At 42.1% G+C, this 22,503-nt stretch overlaps 3 protein-coding genes across 3 annotated transcripts in view; 2 read left to right on the plus strand and 1 right to left on the minus strand.

Annotated features, from left to right (window-relative positions):
• Positions 1 to 7,595, plus strand: part of NUP205 (nucleoporin 205) — a 47,599-nt gene extending 40,004 nt beyond the window's left edge. The window contains exons 36-43 of the mRNA XM_032107833.1: positions 776 to 852; positions 1,689 to 1,817; positions 2,336 to 2,462; positions 3,187 to 3,353; positions 3,760 to 3,883; positions 4,648 to 4,776; positions 5,501 to 5,574; positions 6,666 to 7,595. Coding sequence (XP_031963724.1) covers positions 776 to 852; positions 1,689 to 1,817; positions 2,336 to 2,462; positions 3,187 to 3,353; positions 3,760 to 3,883; positions 4,648 to 4,776; positions 5,501 to 5,574; positions 6,666 to 6,818 — 980 coding nt within the window. The 3' untranslated portion in view covers positions 6,819 to 7,595. The remainder of the gene's footprint in view (positions 1 to 775; positions 853 to 1,688; positions 1,818 to 2,335; positions 2,463 to 3,186; positions 3,354 to 3,759; positions 3,884 to 4,647; positions 4,777 to 5,500; positions 5,575 to 6,665) is intronic.
• Positions 7,596 to 8,264: 669 nt separating this feature from the next.
• Positions 8,265 to 14,285, plus strand: ARL1 (ADP ribosylation factor like GTPase 1). The gene is made up of 6 exons (XM_032107834.1): positions 8,265 to 8,372; positions 10,220 to 10,357; positions 11,649 to 11,730; positions 12,712 to 12,823; positions 13,534 to 13,712; positions 13,905 to 14,285. Exons 1-6 carry the CDS (start codon positions 8,369 to 8,371, stop codon positions 13,933 to 13,935), a joined length of 546 nt encoding a protein of 181 aa, XP_031963725.1. The 5' UTR covers positions 8,265 to 8,368; the 3' UTR covers positions 13,936 to 14,285.
• A 466-nt stretch (positions 14,286 to 14,751) lies between these two features.
• The window catches only part of UTP20 (UTP20 small subunit processome component), a 64,019-nt gene continuing 56,267 nt past the window's right edge, over positions 14,752 to 22,503 (minus strand). Inside the window, 9 exon segments of the mRNA XM_032107835.1 lie at positions 14,752 to 15,158; positions 15,503 to 15,648; positions 16,480 to 16,606; positions 17,288 to 17,554; positions 17,947 to 18,018; positions 18,377 to 18,576; positions 19,758 to 19,890; positions 21,041 to 21,172; positions 22,003 to 22,185. Of these exon segments, the coding sequence (XP_031963726.1) occupies positions 15,003 to 15,158; positions 15,503 to 15,648; positions 16,480 to 16,606; positions 17,288 to 17,554; positions 17,947 to 18,018; positions 18,377 to 18,576; positions 19,758 to 19,890; positions 21,041 to 21,172; positions 22,003 to 22,185 (1,416 nt within the window). The 3' untranslated portion in view covers positions 14,752 to 15,002.

Genomic DNA, 22,503 nt, shown 5'->3' on the forward strand with positions numbered 1-22,503 from the left:
GTGACTTGCAAATAGAAGTGTTCAAAGTTTCTGTGGTATCTTCAAAAAAGAATTTTTATTCAGTAAGTTTTGTAACTGAGGAAATTAAGATGGAAAATTGTTTGCATACCCATATTTTTAAAAATTTCTTCTCTGGTTTTATTTCTTCAAAAAATAAAGCTTCCAGGGGGGAAGCACTGCCGATCAGCATACTGACATTTCTCTTGGGTGACTTACTACTACTAATTATATATGTATTATATATATAATTAATATAAAATATAATTGTCATTTATAATTATTTTTATTATAATATAATAATATATTATTACTACATATAATAAGGGCTAATAATTATTGTGATGGATATTGTGATTTCTTCTGCATGCTTACTAGTTCAAAATAACTTCTCTATTTTGATTTAATGGCTTTCTTTGTTCAGGAGAGATGTCTGACCACAACAGAAAGGAGTGCAGAGCTGTAGGTTAAGCCCAAGTGCTTCTTTGCTTACAGTATACAGAGCTTTGCACAACAGCTGCAATTTCCATGCCAGCCTCTCCTCCCCCTTACCCCCATTTGATTACTTACCGGAACAGTACGCTACACGCTCTCGTGCATCTCCTGGTAGCTGCATTCATTCATATCTGAATGTTTTGCTCAAAAAATATGCAAAATACAAGTTGTATGTTTGGCTGAAGTATTTCTGATCAATGCTTGTATTTAAAGGTATATACTGCGTAAATCTGTTTAAAAAACTCCAAACAAATGGTTTTTTAATGGCTGTATCTTTTATCAGGAGTGTTAAATGAGCTGGACATGGATGTTAATGAAGGGACGCAGATGGAGCTACAAGGACACATAGGGCGATTTCAGGTAATAAAGTCATGTATTTAACCCTTGTCCTTTTAGAATTGGCTATCTAGATGTGTTTCTTCCTGTTTTTTTTTACTCTGAGTAGTAGCAGTTAGGAAAGGGATGTTTTCCAGCATCAAGAAAAATGTGTAGCAGTTTGGGGTTTTTTGTGGGAGTGGGGATGGTTTGTGTGGCAGTGGGATGGGGTTTTGGTGGTCTGTTTTTTGTTGTCTTCCCACACTTCCCCGTCCGGTAGAAAATACAACATTTGGCAACATCAGGGTTGCATCAGGGACTTTGTTTCCCTTCCTGGCGTAGGACTCATCTTATGTGAAGAGAAAAATTTGAAGTCAACACCAAAGTATGTGAAGCAATGCAGAAATACTCTGTTACCACTTTGGCCATAAGCATGTCTCTAGCTCAACAATTTGGTGTATCAGACACACTACTGGTTTATTTCTTTCCTACTGAATTAGTTTTTGTACTCTGCTTTTAAGGGACTTACCAGATTTTGTTTGTCTATATAGGTAAAGGTATTTTAGGTGTGGGAATGGTAAACCTCAACTGTCATTGATAGTAGTCTGTATAATAGTCTGCAAGAGACATCAAACAAAGTTGTGCACTTGTGAATTGCATTCATTTCTCATTGGCAGTGTTTTAGGGGGCCATTAATTTCTAAATTAAAATCAAGGTAAGTTAAAACACTAAAAAGATAAAGTTTGTTTACAAAGTGCTAAAAGTTTTATGTGCATTGCTTTCTTCATACTGTGTTGTAAGGGACATGTATCACTTAAGTGAAAGGAATAATGCACGTCATTTGTTGTGATGCTAATTTAAATGTTCATTCCTTACGGCAGCGCCAGTGCTTAGGACTTCTGAGTCGCTTTGGAGGATCAGACAGACTTCGCCAGTTCAAGTTGCAAGATGATAACGCAGCGGGAGACAGAGTGAACAAGAGGGATGAAATTGAGTTGGCCATGCAACAGGTAAGGACACAAGCTGCTGGAGCCTTCAGTCTCAACATTTTACCTGCTGTGCAGATTTGTTTAATTACCATAATTTCATATGATAGTGGTAGTGCTCTACACTGATTTTAGTGAGGTATAGGATTCCACATTTTATTTAAAGTAACCCTTGAAAATGTGTTTACTTACATTTGCATTAGAAACCTTTATTGTTTGGATACAAACTCTGTGAATTTTGAAGGCTGAAACTGATCAGAAATTTTCAAAATGAAAGCTGGATATAGAGGGCAATGGCTAACACTAAGTTAGAGCCAAAGGGGACTTAAAATTATCCAGAAATTTTAGCTAGCAAGTTTGGGAAGAAGGCAAAGTTGCAAGTCTTAGACTTGAAGTAGAATAGACTCTGTTACTGATGAGAAAATAGAATTGTCACATTCTGGTGAGGAGAGGAGCAAAGCATGTTGTTCACTGATATTTTTCCATGTAAAATTTAATGTTCAAAAATTGACATGCTGGGGTTTTTTTTCCTTTGTTGGCAGATCTGTGCAAACGTGATGGAATACTGTGAGTCACTGATGTTGCAAAGCGCCCCCAGTTTTCAGCACACTGTTTGTCTGTTTACTCCCAGCCTGTCTGAGTCAACCAACCGAGATGGGCCTCGGCAGGGTGAGATTTTTGACTTGCTGTTCTATGAGACTGAACGCTGTGACATTTGGGCTACTACAAAATAATGAACCAGAGACTGTAGTTTCACATACTCTTGAAGTCACTTTATGCCAACACTGTAGCTGCTCACTCTCTCATTCTGGAATCCATGCTTGTTCAGCCTTGCACTAAGCCAAATCAGGAAACTAATCCTAGTTAAAACAATTAAATTATTAGTTAAAATTAGTTTAAGAATTTTTTTTTTTATTCACTTCATTCACAGCATCAGAAATATATATGTCAGAAAAGATATGTGTGTATGTAAATAAATAGCACAAGACAGGGGAAGGTCAAGATTTCTTGTTTTTTCAGCTCCTGTGCTGGATTATATTATTTTAAACATGTAAGATGTGTTTTGATGCTGACTGGAACTCTATTATAACACATGGCAAGAGTTTACACTGTGTCATTATACAGTTGAATGGCTAAAATATGTAAATAGTAAGTCTTCTAAATGAGTTATATTTTACATGTTATACTCAGTACTGCACTAGGCTGACTGCCTTTTAGTACTGCAGCTACAGAACTTTTTGCCTGGACTTCCATTTATGTTACTTGTGAACTAAGTGCAAAATATTCTTGCCAGTGCTTTCATGTGTTTCACTAGGTTATTGGCAGAGAGCATACCTTATTGATTTCTTGGGGTTTTTTAGTTTTGTTTTTTTATCTTCAACATCTTGTCTAGATACACAAGTACCAGTGGTCCCTTATTGGCACTTGCCTGGCCTGGGCATTATCGTCTACCTGCTGAAACAGAGCACTAGTGATTTCTTCAGTTACTATGACAGCCATCGTCAGAGTGTTAACAAACTGCAAAATGTGGAGCAACTGCCACCAGATGAAATAAAAGAGGTAATTGCTCTTCTGACTCCATAGTTTCTGTATTGTAATAACTTGGACATAGCTGTAACAAAGGCTCCAAAGCATCTTAGATAAGCAAGTAGTTCCATTCTTGTGCATATTCTTTTCTACTGTTGGTGAAGGGGGTCCATAGAATGAGTGATCTAAAACTTAAGGGGAAAATATTTGGCTTAACTTTGTAAAAGTTGTGATTTTCATTATAGTTGCTTGGGGATATGTTTCATTTTTCCATTTTTTGGTCAGCAAGATTATGCAAATTCAAAATAGAGAGCAAGTTTTTAAAGAAATAGTAGCTAACAAGAAAGCTCTAGATACTAATAAGTAATCTTATTTGCTTATTTTTCTTGATGTTTTGTGATTTGCTACAGTCTTTCTGTTTTTTCTCTTCCTGTCACAGTTGTGTCAGTCAGTTATGCCAGCTGGGGTTGACAAGATTTCCACTTCCCAAAAATACGTCTTGGCAAGGCGGCGCCTGGTGAAGCTAATAAATAACCGAGCCAAGCTGCTCTCCCTCTGTTCCTGTATCCTTCTAAAATTGAAATGACCCTCAAGGTGATGCTCCACAAAAGCAGAGAGACAGAAACAGGGTTTTTTTACCTGGATTTCTGACCACTTTGAGCAAAATTTTTTTACAAAAACTAAATTTGAAATACTGACAATTAACTTAGGAGGCTATTGCTCTGCTATTACTAGAATACAAGTGTTCTCAAGTTGGTAATTCCCATTTTGAGACCCTGCTAGGACTTTCTGCAGCATGATAATAAAGGAATTGTTACAGCCCAGCTCTTCAATTTAGTATCCAGACCCCCTAAACATTCACACGTGTCCAAGTGTGGTGGAAGAAATACTCAGAAAAATAATTTTGATGTGCCTATCAAAATAGGAGTTTCTAGCCTTATAGTCAACCTGGCATAAACCTGAATCTCATAAACATCAGTAATTCTATGGAAATAACCAGTCACGGACAAAAGAATTGTCTTCAACAGATCAGAATTTTCCTCTGCAACCTCCCTTGGGAAAGATGTGCTCTTGCACACTGGGCTGTTATCAGCAAAGATGTTACTGCCATCCCAGCTTTATAACCTCGGCTTTAATTCACTGGCTGCAGCTGAGGTACCTTTACAAACCACATGAGTGATCCATCACTGGGCCGTGACCGTGGAGGAGGTGACAGGTGGTTGAGCTGACATCTTCAGCTGCTTCCAAGTGTGTAAATATGCTCATACAGTAAATGTACAACCCAAAGACAATCAAATTGGAGTCCTTCACTGAGATGTGTCTGCAGATATTATAGAAATATGTCTCTTCATTCTTTGGCGCCATCTGGAACACTACCTACTGCACTGCACACCCACTGACTCCCAAGACCCACTGCTGTCCTCTAGGATGTCATTTAAGAAAGGAAGGCTGCAAGGTAAAATTTCTCAAACATCAGAGTGCCTTTGAATAACTTCTCATGGTTAGCTTTAAAACTGATCTGCTACTTGTAATGTCTTGCCTTTTATATTTAATAAAAGAGATTTTATTTGGATTTGGCACACCTTTGGATATTCCACTGTAGAACTGGCAATACTGATAATGTTTACTCACAGACTTTTGGGGTTGGTATATTACAAACAACCTCTTAAGGAAAGTAAAAGTAACTATTTTTTTTATTTCTGCTCTTGAAACTGCAAAACAAAGTGAAGTTCAGCTAATATAATCAGATCAGTGATCCAAAATAGTTTATAGGAAAATATTTCAATATAATAATCTAAGATGAAATTAAGAAATAAAGTTAATACTGGTGCTTTTAGAAGTATTTTTAGAATTAGAGCCATCATTGATTCACCAGAAGATTTTAAATTCCTTGAATGTTTTTTTTTTTTTTAAAAAGAAAAATGGAAGGAAATCAGAGAGAGGGGATTTGGGGAAGAGTCTTTTGCTTAAAGTGCCATGTTGTATGATCAAAATTATTTATGACTCACTCTTTATGTATTTTCTCTAAATCATTTAAGTCAAAAGATTAGTGTAATTTCTAATGCATAAGCTTACTTTTGGACCAAACTGGAACACTGTTTTAAATTTGTTATATGACTTGATACAGAGATAGTGTGGAGCAGCCCACATAATTTTAACATCTCATTTTCTATTGCCAGATTCCTTTGGTTCAGAGCCAAGCTTGGATTTCAGTAGTGGACTGAATCGAGTGAGCCAGCATGATATAGACCAGGTGAGATGTGACAGTCGGCTGCAGGGTACAGAATGCTCCTGGCTACCATGCAGCTATTGGGAGCAGTCTGACTGTTGCTGTCCCACTTCTGAACAACCTGCAGGAACACCAACAGCACATAACTTCATTTAGGATTAGTGAGGCATTACAAAATCGTTTTGGAAGATATTGTGAAATAGGTGGCACTTGTGCTGCTGTGCATGTATCTTCAAATCTTAATACAGAGTGTTAAGTAAAAAATGAACTATACTTACAAAATAGAGTAATCATTCTTTTTCTCTTACCAACCAGTCAAGTGGTGGGTTTTTAATAATGGCTTTCTGAAAACACCAGTTGTCCTTGAAAGACCTGCAACATGAGGGCAAATTTCCCAATTTTCTGTGGTCCTCCAACTGCTCACTACAGGTCAGCTTTAGCTAGGCTATAGAGAAATGAGATCAAAAGGGTAACAGGAGTTGAGGAGACTATAAAATGTGAATGCTAGAACAGAAGTAATTTCCACTCACACAGCAATTTAATAGTTTGTGTAAATTTGATGCAGAGGTGGCAGGAAAAAAAGATATTTATTAATAAATCCCACTGACATTTCTATGGCTGTGCAGGAAAAAAAACCCCTTGCTTGTCAAAACTGCAGTCTCAAGTACCTTTCTATGATCTAGAATTGTAAGAAAAATTGCTGTGTGTTTTGTGATGAGGTATCTGTCATTTATTTAATTTGTTCAAAAGCAAACTGTACAATATCATCTTGGTAAAATACTTAGAATGTAGTTAATTCAGTGACCTCTTCCATATGCATAAATGAAAAGATGTTGTTGGTGCACACGGACTCTCTAAAGAGCCCTTAAAGGACTAGGAAAATTTTAATTGGAAGACGTGTTTGTATGACTGTAAGTGAAGAAGCTGAATTATAACCAATAATTCCTAAAACAGAATAAGCAGTACTTACTAGAGAAGTTAGAAAACCCCATTCTTTGGAAAGCAGGTCAGAGAATAAATCACAGTGAAGGGGTTGACAGGCAGTGGATTATAAGCTGGCACTTCAGGAAGAGAAGATTTTGTATTGATGACTGCATTAAATCTCTGTTTCTCAGCTCCAGCTGGAAGCCACGAACAGCTTTGGTGAATCTCTGCAGAAGAAGCTTCTGGACATCGAAGGTTTATATTCCAAGGTTCGCTCACGATACACCTTTATCCAAGCTCTCGTTAGACGTATCCGTGGTCTCCTAAGGATATCAAGGACCTAAAAGACTCTTGATACATGCTGCTTGCCCAGTGAAGCAGTGTACTGGGGCAGGCCTTCTGGATCATCGCATTTTATAGATCAAGCATTTTCTAAATACTGTCAGAATTATTTTGTTACTTTTTTTTTATCCCTGTGGATGAGTTTTGTGTATTCTTTCCTACTGCTCGCAACTTGACATAAAAAATAAAGGATTGTTTTTGACTGAGTTATGAATAATGTAAAATTTCAAGCAAGAAAGAATTCTAATGGAGGATATCAAGGAAACAGGAAGTTCTGCAGCTGTGATGATACTACATTTGTTGATGCTTTCAGAGAAAACTAAAACATCTTTGTCTGTGTTGTTCCTGTTTCACACACAGATTTAATGAAACCATAGGGTTCATGTTTTATCACTTGCAGACTGATTACTGTGGTATGGATTTTATATTCATTTTGCACTGTGAACTGCTAATTTCTGCTCCCCCTCCTCCTGCTGTTTTTTCAGCTGAAAGAAGTCCAAGCTGCTTCTCTTTGAAAAAGTTTAAAATGAGAAAAGTGATAAAAGTCATGGAAGGTGATGGCTATAGGTTTGGGTTCTTATGGCTGGAGGAGTAAAGGTTTCTGTGCTTTTCTTGCTGCAACACAAGTATAAAGACAGAATAAAGCGCATGGGGCGGAAGCCAGCAATCTTGAATGGTAGGTTGGTTCTGTAGTTAGATTGTTCTCCTATGAAACATTCATCTACCCTTGTATCTTCTGGAAAAAAGCTATTAAAAAAAGCATAATCATTGATTATTGACAAGAGCTCTGTTGCACCTCTCCCTTAACTCAGTCAGACTTATGGCCTAGTTCACATGTGCCTTGTACACTGTTTCCCCTAAATTTTCGTTACATAATCGTTAACATTTTTTATGCTTTTATGTTTACTTATCTGCACAGCCTAATCACATGGATGACATCATTTTTACGGAGGGATGATGCCAGCGCTGCTGTCAGGTGTGGCTTGTTAGCTGTTCCACAGGAGCAGCTTGGTATTAATGTTTTACCCAGCTGCACTTTGGCTGTTGAGTTTCACCAGCGTCTTCCTTGTGTGTCCACCACTCTCGGAGAAACCCAAGCCCAAATCCACTACCCTAATGTGGGCGTTGTGCTGGCTCCGAGGAATCCAGGCTCCCGCTGTGGCAGGAGGCTCTCGGTGCTGCCGGCCTGCGGTGGCAGCGGGGAGGCCCCGGGCTGGTGACGCCGCCGGGCTCCGCCCCGCGCGCTCCCGCCGCCGCAGATTCGTCAGGCGCTGGCCCCGGCGCTGCCCGTTTTATTCCCTAAACCTTTCTCCCCGCTCCCCTTCCCGCCCGGGCGTGTCCAGGGAGGGCGCGGGGAAGGTCCCGCTCTCAGACCGTTCCCTGCTGGCCGGGGGCGCTGCCGGGCTCCGTGTGTCGAAACGGCGGCGGGAGCGGGCGCGGAGCGCTTTGTTTACTCGCCGGCGTTCGACGTGGAGCCGGGCGGCGGCGGCAGGGCCAGCGCGGCGAGGGCAACGGAGCGGGGCGGGCCGGAGCGCCGGCGGAGCGGCTCGACATGGGTGAGGAGCGGGCGGGACGCGGCCGCCCGAGGGGTCCCGTCCCTCACTCCCCTTCCCGGCGGCCGTAGAGGCGGGGGCGGCGGGGAGGGCGGACGGGTCGGTGCTGAGCCCTCCCGCGGGGAGGGACGGGCTCCTGCCCGCCGGCGGGAGGCCGAGGCTGAGGGCCGCGCTCGGGCGGTGCCCACATGCGCTCGGGCCAGGCCCTGCCCGCGGGCCGGTTCCCGGACAGCCGCCGCTGGAGCGCCCGGAGGCCGCGGTGGAGCTGCCTTGCGATGGCGAATCGTCCGTGCAGCGGCAGGAGGGTGTGTTCGGGCATATCCTCATGCTTCTGTGCTCCTGACACCTGGGAAAATTAAACTCTGCATCAAGTCTCTGATGGGCTGCTAATAAGGAGTGAATGAGGAGAGAAGGTCTTGCAGACTAGTAAATTTAAGAGAGGCCCTGAATCTGAGGGTCAATCTAAGTGATTGACGTGAACCTATCTTATTGCAGATGGTATTTGAGCAGTGGTTTAGTGTGGGAAAAGCATACACAATTGCATATAAAAAGAGGAAGTGAGAGGTGTCTGGCTGCAAGCAAAGTTACGGACTGAATTTTCGAATCTTAGGCCTCCATGCAGCCAGTGGTAGCTTTCTACTTGTGATGTTTCTGTTGAAATACCTTTCCCAGCTGAGTTCTCTTAAGGTTATTTGCCTGTCTGGCAATAAGAGGTGCCATGAGCAGCGCTATGCAGACTGGCAACTGATGGTCCCTTATACCTTCTCTTTTCCAGGTCTGTAGTGTGTATGGCTTCTCTGGTGGGATGGGCTTAGAAGAAATAAAGCAACTTGTTATCAGTCTGAATTCCTTCTGAAATTTAAGCATGCTTGCTCCTAAGCTCGTTGCTCCCTCCTTTCCATGGAAAGGCTTCACAGATGCCTAGACAGGCAAACACAGGAAATAATTTTTATTAAAACATCTTTCAGTAAGATTTTGGTTGCACATCTTCATTAATTTGTCTCTGATATATTTATCAGTGTCATCAGTGATTCTGGCTTGTTGGATGTTTCATTATCTTTTGCAGGCTTTAGCTGTATTTACAAAATTATGATTTAACATATGTTTGTTATAAAAATCATTGCAAAAAATGTAATTGTTACTGGCTTAGAACACTAGTATTGTTTCTAGGATTAAAGATCTAGTAGGCATAAATCAGATACTAGCCTGGCCACAAGTACTCTTGCATGCATTTAGAGAATAAACGAGATGCTGGGGCAAGCCAGTTTTGGAAAAAAGAATGAGAAGGACATTTAAAATCAGCTCCTAGACTTCTCTGTAGCATTAATGTACTTGATTTAGTGCAGCTTTGCTGTTTGTAATGAACTGATTTAACATGTACTTACTGATTTATACCTAATTTTAAGAAAAAAAGAAGTGGATGGTTCTATGGAAGACCATAAACATCTTCTGATGCTGAATTTTTTCAGGCTTCTTTTGGTCCTTGTATAGTCTCTGGCACTGAAAAGATAAGAGTCTGATGCAAGAAGAAAAGAAGATGACTCAGATTTTGGCAAATGAGAGAAAAGGAAAAAATAGAAGTGTAACTGCAGTGAGAAAGTTTGATGCTGCTGCTGCAACATAATTTGCTGGAGTGAGCTACCATAGAACCATAAAATGGCAACATAAACCAGGAGGACATAATGTAGTTGAGCACACAGCCATCTGGGCAACAACCTGAACTTGTCTTTTTTCAGTGGAGAAAAGAAGCATCTTGTAGTCAGTAAGAAATGAGGTCGGTCTGTCTGCCTTTGCATATCCTCCACAGAGCTGGCTGACGTTGAAATGTCTTTCTCTTCTGCTTTTTGTAGGGGGCTTTTTCTCCACCATCTTTTCCAGTTTGTTTGGAACTCGAGAGATGAGGATTCTCATCCTGGGGCTGGATGGAGCAGGAAAAACAACCATTCTCTACAGGTTACAAGTTGGAGAAGTTGTGACCACCATTCCGAGTAAGTGATCTGCCCATAGGGAGAATATTTGCCTGTAGCTCTAACACATAAACTTTGCCAGCTGAACTTACTGTACTCTTCCTTCATAAACAAAAGGACCTTGTGTTGTGGGAGCCTTGCACTGCTGTATCCAAGAATTTTTCTTGGATAAAAGTATTACAAAAGAATATTTTATGCTGCCCTGCAAAATGCAAAAAGCATTTGACCTCAAGATTGTTAGCATGATTTGGCAGGCTGACCGTGATAGGTAACAGTGGACTGCATAATTCCTTCGTTTCCAAATACAGCTATTATGTGAATTCCAGAGGTCACTGTTGCTGTACATAGGATGGTGTCAGTAAATCATACCTTTTTTTTTTGACAAGGGTTATATAAACACTTTTTAACATGGAGAAGAAGAAATCAGATGATTTAACCTTACATTCTGTAGAAAATGTAACAAGACTCAATGTGAGGTTTCATGGAAGAAGATGATGCTTATTTAAAAAAATGTAGCTGATTTCACCACTTGTCTTGGCATTCATGCAGCCACACACACTGGGCCAAGTGTTCTGGCCATGATTGCTCTGTGTAACATGAAGGACAAGGGATGCTTGACTTTTCTGTCCTTGTCATGTCTGTTGTGTTCCTCCTGAATCTGAGTTTGTTCAGGCCTCTGTTACCTTCTAGAAGCCGCGCTTGCTGGGCTATACTCTTTTTGCCGAAGGGTTTTGCTTATTTCACCCTCTATAAATTTTAAGCACCCTATGCCCACTGTTCACTTTCCTGTGCTGTGTTTCCCTGGGCTGGCAGGAAAAGGAATGACATATGTGATACTGCAGCCTAGTTGCCATCTTCCAGACATCAGTATCGAGTCCTCTGCTGAGAAGTTGGTTCTGCTTTGGTTCTGCTGTGGTTCTTATGAGCGTGCAGACTTTGTGTGGACAGGAAGCACACATTCCTTAGTGCTCTCTTGCTGTCAGTTGTGTACGTGGTTATCACAGCAGGCCAGTTCTTCAGCCCTTGCTCTGTTTCTTTTGGCGATTTCAGGCACACTGCTGTGGATTTTTGCCAACCTTAGCATTCGTTACAAATCTCTAAAATATGTTTACGATGTGGTTTTATTGTTCAAAGAAGAAAAATTTCTGCATTATTTTGAATCATGTTTATTGGGGTAACTTTGCAAAAGGCATGAACTTCATTGTGCAGCTTCTGAGACTTTTCAGGTCTGAAAATCTTAAACTAAGTGTCGTGGTATTCTTCAGAAAAACAGGAAAATCACCAACAGTGAAATTGTTTAACTTTGTTTCAGCCATTGGCTTCAATGTTGAGACGGTGACCTACAAGAATCTGAAATTTCAAGTCTGGGACTTAGGAGGACAGACAAGCATAAGGTAATAGATTTCTTAAAGTCAATTAACTTTCTCTAAAGAGTGCCAGGTTCTTGGAATACTCTTAGCAGGGACTTCTGCAAATTGGTTTTAAAAACAGCCCATTCTCAGGAAAGCATTTTCATCTGATGGAATTCAGTTTGTAAAACTTGTGATGCACTACAGATTGGAAAAAACCAAGCAAGTGTTTTTTCATTTGTATTCAGTTTTGCTTTGAAAAACAAATTCATTAGTGTAGGAGGCAACTGAGTAGCATTCTGAGAAAGAGTGGAGGGGGTGATAAAAACCCAAAAGGATACTTCCTAGCTTTGCACTCTTAAGAATATTGAAGTTGGATTTAGGTATAGACAGTAATTTTTAGCAAGCTTCATAAGTTTTGTAATGAGTCATTATCAGTACAATCCCTGTACATTCAGTACATTACCCTGTACAATCCTTTAGTGATTCCTTCTTCAGTGCTCAATAGCAAGGTGTAGCGTAGTTAGTTAGGAAGGAAGGTACAGTCAGTGAGATAAAGGTTCCTTCCCTTAGTTTCAATACAGTAATTCTGCAAAAGGTGGTTTGTTTTGATCCTTGTTAGTTACTTGCCTGTATTAATTAGTCATTTAAGATTTCTCTGGTTATCCTTCTTTGGTGACTGTAATGAAGATGCTTGTGTCTTTAAACTTTCTATGCTTTCCTGTCCCTCAGTTATGGACCTCATGTCCTGCAGTCTGATTCCCAAATAAATCTGTCCCCAGCATTTCTGTTCTTTTCCTGTTTTCAAGCTGCTTTTTATTTGCTTTGTGTTGGACTTTTTTCTTTTTCCTGCCTTGGAGAGTATTTGTATTGTCTGTTCATTTTTGAAGTCTCCTACTTGCCTCCTGGGGTCTTTCACCCCAGAGACAGTTTTTACTTCCTCTGGGTGATCTGTGTTTAATTATCTGGCTAAAAAGAATTGCTTACATGCAAATGCCATGACTGGAACTTCTCTCTCCTCTGCAGGCCCTACTGGCGGTGTTACTATTCGAACACAGACGCTGTCATTTATGTAGTGGACAGCTGTGATCGAGACAGAATTGGCACTTCAAAATCAGAGCTTGTTGCTATGTTAGAGGTAAGAAAACAAGGATGACAGTTGTTATCAGTAAAAAATTGAGAAATTAAAACTTTTTCTTTGGAGTGAATGTGAAATTTGATTCAGTGAATCAAGTGAAGCTCAGCTTCACTTGTGAAGCTTCAGCCCTCAGCACAGCCCATGCAACACTTTGGACTGAAAAAAGCACTGAATACTCTGCAGGTATTTCATGGGTTTGTGCAGCTCTATCTGGGCAGTTAATTTCATGGTACCTTGTGGTCCTATGAAAATTCACCTGCCTGCCAGGACAGCTGCTCAGTACTGCAGTGGTGGCAAAATCAGGCCCTGAAGGATTGACAGTTAATTAGTATCCTACTATGTTTTGAAGCTGAAGAACACATGTAGAACAGGGTACTATAAGTAAGATGAGTTGAGCAACACTTCCTTTCTCTCTCTTCCCCTGCCCCTCAAAATACCTGCAAGCTCATTTAATGTGCCTTGTTAAATCCAACTACCAGCTTGTTTCATAATTTGCACTGGCCATGTTTTGAAACTGCCCCTATGGGGGTATCATACTGGAATTCAAAATAAACACCATTCTTTCACTGAAGAATTTTCTACAGAACAGAAATCAGCAAACAAAATCATTGAGAGCTGCTGAAATTCCTTTTTATTATACAGGTTTTCTCTCCTTAAATAAATTCTGTAGAAGTCTCTGCAACAACTTCCACGATTTCCCTTTCTTTTAGGAAGAAGAGCTGAAGAAAGCCATTTTGGTGGTGTTTGCAAATAAACAGGACATGGAACAGGCCATGACTCCCACAGAAATGGCAAATGCCCTTGGCTTACCAGCTTTGAAGGACCGAAAATGGCAGATATTCAAAACCTCTGCAACTAAAGGCACGGGGCTTGATGAAGCAATGGAATGGTGAGTACCAGTCTAGTTATGCTTCATTCCTAGGCTTAATTTTACAGATTTGGTAGGGGTTTTTGTAAGACTGGATTTGTGGATGGTCTGACATAAAGGAGTCCACAGTAGAAGAATGACTGGTTTTCTCCTGGAAGTATTTCAGCAGAATTGAAATGACTTTCCAGTAAACTGACTTAACCTTGTTCCTAGGTTGGTGGAGGCCTTGAAGAGCAGACAGTGATACAAAACTGACCAGTGCAAGGAAGTCTCAGCTATAGCCAGCATCATCCTTTCTGCAGTTAAGTATTTTCAGGCCACAGCTACTTGTAAATAGGACAGATTTGAATTTGACTTCTGTAATGTGGATGCCTCTCTTGAACTGTAAAACTGAAATAAGTGAATGTCTGTGTACATTATCATACTCCATTTCTTTCTTTTTGTTTAAAGAATGTACTTATGTTAATTTGTATGAAAGTCTTACTTGCTGGGAAAATAGGGGTTTTTTTGTCAACCCTCCTTCCTTTGGTGGTTTTGGTGGCCAGCATATTGGTGTGGATAGAACACTAATAAAATCTGGAACTGTCAGCTATACCCAGGGGCGTGTTGCTTGCTAGAGGCTGCTTGCTTGCCGCTTGCTTTACAGAAGTCCAAGTGCTGCCAGTTCAGCAGCCACGTAGCTGAACACCTGCAGAGGTTTCCTTAGGCTGGTATTGTTCTACTTCGTAACCCTTCAGTGCAGACACCCTGTTACAGTGAAGTACAGCAACGAAGCACAAGTAGTGCACCTCTGGCTGCCAACATGGCATTCAGTGGGTGTCTGAAAGGAAAATCAGTGTCTTCAGTAGACCCCTACTGCCCTGATGTTCCAGGGCCATAACTTCAATTTAACTTCCACCTTCATGAGCTGTTGTTCCTGTATTCTCATCTCAGCCAGAAGTGACAGGTAAGTAGCTCAGTGTAGCTGCAGAAACTGAAGGCCAAATCAAAGTCAGGAGGCAGACTTTTCTCTCTGGGACCAGTGTGTTCACAGGCAGGAATGCAGTCATCACAGAACCCATTTCTTACAAATGAAGTAAATTTAATATAAAATACCATAGTTGTTGCCCATTCAACTGTACATGCTCTGGTAAATATACAGGTTTGGAAAAAAATTGAACAGCGTTTATTTAAGATCCTCGATGAAAAAGAGGACATAAAAAATACTAATAAATACAGTTAAAATATGCAAGTACTTTTTAAAACAGTACTTTAGTTCTTTAGCTTGATATTACTTTTCATAAATGAATCCTCCAGGAATGAAAAGCGCTTTCATTCCACCATTGCCAAATCTTTCAGGGCATGACTGCGATGTCGCTTGGCCTTGTACATAGGGCGCAGGGATTCTATTTTTCTCTTCCTGGTTTCTGCTTTATTCTTGTGTCTCTTCAGCTTCCTCCTTGCAGCAATGTCAGGATTTGCTACAGTCTAGGGAGAAATAGTACATTGTTTATTTACAACCAACAACAGGCCCTGTGAACATCAGGAACTTCCTGAGAAGCTGGTAGCTGCTAAGACAATGCATGGATGTTCTTAGGTTCCTCAAAACCGAGGGTATTCAGGCTGCTCTGCCCTTCAGGTAAGCAGGAAAGCATCGCTGTCAGCCAGAACCTGCCCAAGAGGCTGATTATAGAGTTTCTTTGAAGTTTCATAAATGAACTGATGAAACTGTCCTAATTCAAGATGAAGTTCTTCCTCAAACTCCCCGGGCAGCTCTCAAGCCTTTAGAGAAGCCCTGTTTCTTTTACTCAGAAGAGAAGGTGGCATCTTACCTGCAAAGCCCTCTGCTTTTTCCTCATTGCTCTTTTCTGGTTGGCCTGTTTCTGCACAGAAGAAAAGGCCAGCGAAAAGGCCTCCAGTCCCACTAACTTCTTGAGAAGTTCTATGATTTCTTGGGAAAGGTTCTTCAGTGTTGGATCTATTAAAACACAACTGGCTTACTTAATCTTTTCAGCATATGGAATGAAAGCCAAGAGCATAGTATGGATTCCTCTTTCTTTAATAAAGGATGGCTGCACTGATTGACCTTGCCCAAACCAGCGCTTGGTTCTTCACCAGCTTTCCCAGAGAACCGAGTGGCTTTTCAACCAGCAAACAAAAAATAATGCTTCTGAGAAGCAGAAACTTTTTTGAAGGACAAAAGCATCCCAAAGGTGAAGTACAAGTGACTTTCTATATATAGCTACCTAGGGTTCTAGTGGAATAGGCTTTGTTGGAAATAAAAGATGATTCCAGCCTTGTCAGTCAGCATTCTGGTAAGCAAAACAAGGGCTGGCTAATTGTTGGAATCACTAATTAGTGGCAATGTATTAACTACAATCACTGTGAAAAAAATTTATATTGGGGGTGAAAAAAGGCTACAAAGAAGTGCTAAGGGAAAACTGAGAGCAAGGCAAATATTTCCCTCAGTCTTTCAAACAGTTCTTCCAAGTTCCTCTCCTGAGCAAGGACTCCGTGAGTCCTGCCACCATGAGCCCACCCTCGAGTACTACACTTTTCCCACTACACCACATGCTCAGGCTTTACCCACTTGCACACAGAAGCGTGCCTAACTTCATTCCAGTCTCTGAACATGCAGATTTCTATTTCAGCTGACATACACTCTCCTCCCTGGTGTTTTGGTTAGACAGCAAGTAGATGAAATTACTGATTACAGTATCAACACCTCAAGACAAAAGGAATGGCAGGTGGTGTTTGTACTGAAGCACAGCTGTGATGCACATTCCTCTCTGTGAGGGAAATCCCTTACCTTGCTCTGCATAGTTGCTGTTCAGCTCCCTGTACAGAGGGGTGAGAATTGTTGGAAGGTAGGGCTTGATCCTGTCTTGCCCCAGATCCACCGAGATTGCTCCCAGGAACTTAAAGATGCAGCTTCTCTGAAAATAAGTGTGTGGGATATGGAGTAAGGAAGGCTGGAAGGAAACTTCCTGACTGAAGTGCTACAAGAGGGCCAAGCATAACTGTTCAACACAGCAGGTGTTTGTTGTTTTAGACACCTGAGTCACAAACTCACTGCTGTTACAAGGTCTTACTGCATCCAAGTAAGCCTGTTGTGTGAGCTGGGACTGGGCTGGCAGCTGCTGACACTTTGAACAACAGGCTTGTTCTCACTGTCCTCAACTGAGGCAGCTGAAGACATGAAAGCTCTACCTAACTCTGCACCATGGGGAACCACAGTGCTTTTCCTGATGCTCTCCCACACATCCCCTCCCCTTCTCCTAGCAAGTTACACTCCACACTGCCATTCCCCTGCCTGCATAAGCCTAGTGCTCTTGGGCATTCAAAGGCACTGCTCTGTCCCCTTCAGCTTGGTGCCTTGGAGTTTACCACTCTTCCACCACCCTGCAGGAGGCTGGAAACATCAGCAAGAACCAGACTGGCAAAATCCTTTCCCAAGAACCCCAAACTGAAAGGCTTGTTTCCTCAGCACCTACTAATCCTTGCTTCAGTGCCAGCTCACAGCACCCTCTGCACCTTGTCCCCTAAAAGCAAAGAGCAGCACTATCCTGTAGAAGTGCCCACCCCATCAAAAGCAGTGGGACTAACCCTGTTCTTACCTTTAAAGGGACCTTAGGGGAATATGCTGCTTCTCTCTTTGCCATGACAGAGAGCTTCTTCATTAACCACAGCAGTGTGGCTGGCTGGCCTTTCTCTTGCGTGTCCTCTCTTTCTTCCTCTCCTTGAGCAGAAGTATCTTTCTCATCCTCTGAGACCTCCTGCTCTTCCACTTCACAGCTGAGTTCTCCACCTGCCTCTTTACCTTCTTCTGAGGCAGGGGCTAGCAAGTAAAGAACTTTAGCCACAAAAAGTAAATTCTTTATAACCTGAAGTGTGGAAACACAGGAGTCAGTCACTGTGGGTTCCCTCTGTAAGCACCAGGGCATGTAAGAGCCAAGACTTGATCTGAAAGAGGAACTTGCCAACCCAGGAGTCTGCAATGGCAGAGCCCAGTCCTGACCTGCATAGTGCTCCCACTTTCTGTCCCTACCACCCCTCAGTAGGCCACCACACCACAACAGGGACTTTCTGGGTCCTCAAGAGGCCCACAGCTGCTCAGATGCCCTCAGCAGACAGCAGCTGGCCCTGAACTGTGTATTTGCCCTGAGCCACGACCAGCAGACAGCAGCAGTGCTGTCCTGACTAGGACACAATGTCCCTCACATGCCAGGGCCTGCTCTGTGCCCTCCTGCAGTCCCAGACAGGCTCCTGCCCTTACCTGCTCACTCAGAGACATGTCCAGGAACTTGGACTGCAGCTGATGGCAGAATGCAAACACGAGTTCCTTCATCTAGGGAAATGAAAAAGGAGAAAGGAATGACTCCATTGAAGGGAGCTGGTAGCAGAGACTCAAAACAGTATGCTGCGGTCACCAAAGGCATTCGCTGGGGAGACCAAAGGATCAGCTCAACACAACTCCTGCCTGCATCTTACAATCTAGAAGAGTATTTTTGTGCTGCTGAGAATAAGACTCCAGAGAAGCCCCCTCCCTGCAGCAGAGACACCTCCTCAAATCCTTTAAGCGATGCAGATTAGGCAGCAGACAAGCAACTAAAAGAGAAATGTGCATGCAAAACTATGAACTATTTTTATGTCCCACTCAGGGAATAGGCATGAGCAGAGAGAAGGAGTAGTACAGACATCATTACCTTTTTCTCCAGTTCAGCAGCCAGGAAGACTATGGATGCAGACAGCTCTGCTGGTGTCTTTTTTCTCTTCCCTGACTTTCTTTCCTTCCATTTGTTGACAAGATCTTCTGGCTTATAAGATGCAAACAACAAACCAAAGATCTCAGTGGCTGTCAGCCAGACCCAGCTATGAGGATACCACAGGTGAGACTGGACATGATCTGGGGAGAAGAAAACCTCTTTGAGCACAGGAGATGGCCCATTGAGAGAAAAAATAGAACCAGCTCACTCCCAAGAATTACCACAGCATATGCTGCAATAACAAGGTGAATGAAATGAACTGTGCTCATCTGCTCAGAACATAATAAAAGACTTTCTAGCAACTGAATCCAGCCAAAGCAGAAAGCAGCAAAAACCTACAGGTAGACAAATGTCCCCACAGTGATCAGGCATTCCTGAATGCACTCACAGCACTTTGAAACATCCAGAGATGTGGTCACCGCTGAAAGGCAATGCCAACTAGGCAGGAAAAGTGGGCACAACACAAAAAGACATTTGCTCCAATCCTGACTGGCAAATCATGTTTCTGCAATAACTATGGTCCCCTCAGGGACTCAGTGCCACAGCTCATCTGCCCATGATGGCTGGGAACTGGCTGCTGTGAGACTCGTGTCAGCTGGCCCTGCTGCTGATGGTCATATCAAACTCCTGGAGAGAGGCTGAAGATGCTCCAGAGAAGAAATGGAGCTGCCCTCCTGTGTCACCTCTGTCCAAGCTGCCCATCACCAAAATCCAAGATAATAATGGTTATCTGCTATCTCACTAAAGGCACCTGGCAGGCTGGACTGTTCAAAGTCACTAACCGGCCATACCAGGTCTTCTGATTGCAGCAAATGAAGCAATTAAAATCAGGGCAACAAAATGCCAATAAACCAGCCTGATACTGTATACTCTCACACATGGAGAAATTGCTTGAATCAAGTAACTTTCAGGTCTTCACATCCTGACAGACACACAGTATTTAGAGCACTATTACCATGTGTCCTCACTTTCTGGCTGGTATGTATGATCAAGGAAATCTCATCTTCTCAGGAGAGCTCAATCTTTTCATCGAGAATGTAATTATAGTGAAACATGCAATAGTTCCAACTATTTGCTCTGGGGGTAATAGAAAGTACGTCGCAGCAACTGAGACAGAGGGTGTCTTGTTTTCATCAACCATGTAACCTTTCTATTACAGCTTCTTTTTCATTGCCCAGTAACTGCTGTGTGTTAGCATTTTGCAGAATGGAAACTTTGTATAACAAATTTCAGTCATTTATATTAGCGTGTGAAAAACCACAAGGCACACAAAGAAATCTTTCTTGTAATGCAGCTGTAATAATTCCGTAATGATACTTACCCCAGATACTGCTCACAACATCACTGTTCTTGGTTAATTGAATCAAGTTGCACTCTGTGATTAGCTTTTTTACCAGCACAAGAAAGCTGAATAGCAGCCTATCTGCAGCCTTCTCCTCTTCCTCTTCAGTTATCTAATAAAATCAACAAGTCAAGAAAGATACTTATGAGAACCTGAGGAAGCGCTGATTAATCCTCACTAGATAAATTTCAGATCAAGCATTCGAAAAACCAGAAGACTGACTCGTACCCAATTCCCAATATAAACAGAACAGAAACACCTCCACTGAAGCATTTCCTCTGGAGAGAATCTCTGCAGGAGACTGTATTAGAATCATTCTTCTTGTTTTTCATACAGACATTACTATAACAAACTGCTGGGTTTCTAAATGCAAGTAATTACACACATTATGTCTGTGCATGTATTTGTCTGGATTTGATTCTCGTCATTAGAGCCCAGCTGAGTGCAGATTTGCCTGTATCACCTGGGAAGCCCTGAGTTGTTGTGACAACACTGTGTGTGCTGCCTGTGGTCCTCACCCTGCTGGCTTGATATAAGTTGTCAGTACATGTCACAGCACAGCATGAGATTACACCAAATTTCTCATCACTGCAGGTATTTTATTTTCATCTCTTGCCAATTTACAGATCCTGAGGTTCTCTTCTCTCTTGTGCAAGGGTGGCATGCTGAACATTAGTAAAATTCATGGCCACTCTCCAGGCACAGTGACTGGGATCCTTTTGGGATTATCACATGCCAAGCAGAACCTGAGGCAGCCTTGTTATTCTGAGTTAATCATGTGCACTAAAAAGATTTTCCATACAACAAAACCATGGTCCGAAGTACAGGAAGGGAACCCCTTTGAAAGTTAAAGCTGTAGGTAACGCTGGACAAAGCAGTCAGTCACAAGCCATGCACTCCTGACCTGCAATGCTTACACAAATCTCTGCAGCTAGCAGACACGTTTCCCACATTGCAAGGAGCAATATATCTATTTGCTGGTTACACTTTATGGCTGCAGGCTCAGGCCAGGCAGCTTTACAAAGTTCCTTTTCCCCTTGTGCTGTGACATATGACATCAAATTTGGGCTTACAGGCAAAAAAATATGGTTCTAGGTCAGTGAGGTCCCTTTCAGAACAAATGTGTGTTCTGTGTCTTTCCTCAGTCCTGAGTAAAGACACAAAAATAAGTCCAGCTGTTAAATCTCTCCTACACTTCTTCCCTTTTTCCATTTTCTTAATTCTCTTTCCTTGAGCTTCATGCATGGAGAAAAGTTACTTACATTTTCAAATTTACTTGGGTTGATTTCTTGTTCAATCAAAGTGAGGACTGCTTCAAGCCGCCGCTCAAACATTACTCCGTTCACTTCAACAAACAAACCACATGCCTGGGCAGCCAACCTCCTGTGTGAGCTCTGACACACAAAAAATAACACCCCTTGTTAACTCTTTATAATCAAACCCTGCAGCTCCCAAGTGCAGGAGCTGGCAGCAACCCTTACCTTCTGCTGGTACCAATAACACCTTAAGAGAACTTGGTTTTCAGAGTATATTGAAAAAGGAGATGCTGCCAGCTAGGCATAAAAGCACCTGGCAGCACAAGTTATTCCTGGGAATGCACCCTAAACCTGAATGCCGGAAGACCTTTTCCATCCCAGTTCCCAACTGCAGAGATCCGGGAGCTACTTTGCAACTCTTCACAATGCAACAGGCAGCTTACAGCTACAAACCAAAACTGAACATATTAAGATGGAAACCAAGATGTTGCAGAATGCTAATTCTATCAGTGTACAGGGACAGAACCTGGGTTCAGCTAGAGGACAGCTTATCACCCAAGCACCCAGATCAAAACAGCAGATCTGGAAGACCAGGTTTGCTGCTTCCAGTTGCTGGCAACAGAATGAAGCATGTCTGAGATAAAGTCAGCACAAAATGCTGGGAACTTTAAGGAATTTGGTCAAATCTCTAACCCGAGAGAAGACTACACTGTGAAATACCTGACCCAAAAGTGGAACTGTTAGAAAGCAGCAAAATGCAGCTGGGAAGTCTGTAGGCTGACCTACAGCATCAGCACATTCCTGTATTTGTGCAGCTTTATGAAGTTGTACCATTTCTTGCTAGAGTCAGGAACGACTAATCCACCAACCCACCAGATCTGGTACTAGCAGTCTCTCACTTGCCTTATTAATCTCAGTCAGCCCTCCAACAGAGTTCAGACCTGGTCAGTGAAAAGACCAAAGAGTACCTTTTTGCTGTGAAACCACTCTGTGACCAGCGAAAACATCAGATCTTGTTTTTCATTGCTGATCTTACTGAGAAGAGATTTACATGTCAAAGCTGCCATCTTTTTGCATTTGGCTGAGTCATCATTTATCATCATCATACAAAGAGAGAGGAAAAACAGCCCACAGTATTTGTGCAGGAGATCCTAGAAAGAAACAACCATTATCAACCACAGATACCCAAGTAACTTCTGGCATTTAAAGAGAAAAAAAGGGGTATTTGCTGCACTATATTCAGGAGCAGTGTTAGCCCTGAGTGGGCTCCATGTCAAAGCAGCTGAACTGCTAAAATGGGATCATCCTGTTGTTGCAGCACACAGGGAATGTACAGCAGGCCCAGCCCTGCTCTGACTTGCTACCATATCCCTGGGTCAGCAAAGTGAATGTGAAACCTTATAGGGTAATTTCATGCCCAACTCCCACTGAAACAGGCTTAAGTCCCTCAGCAGTGCAGCAATAACCCA

The sequence above is a fragment of the Corvus moneduloides genome, chromosome 4 (genome assembly GCF_009650955.1).
Source record: "Corvus moneduloides isolate bCorMon1 chromosome 4, bCorMon1.pri, whole genome shotgun sequence".
In the NCBI taxonomy this organism is placed as follows: Eukaryota; Metazoa; Chordata; class Aves; order Passeriformes; family Corvidae; genus Corvus; species Corvus moneduloides.

Bases quoted from the DNA above. Each gene is read 5' to 3' on its own strand.
- ARL1 (XM_032107834.1), top strand. The intron at 10,358-11,648 runs GTAAGTGATCTG...ACTTTGTTTCAG, and splicing joins AGTTGTGACCACCATTCCGA to CCATTGGCTTCAATGTTGAG. The intron at 12,824-13,533 runs GTAAGAAAACAA...CCTTTCTTTTAG, and splicing joins AGCTTGTTGCTATGTTAGAG to GAAGAAGAGCTGAAGAAAGC.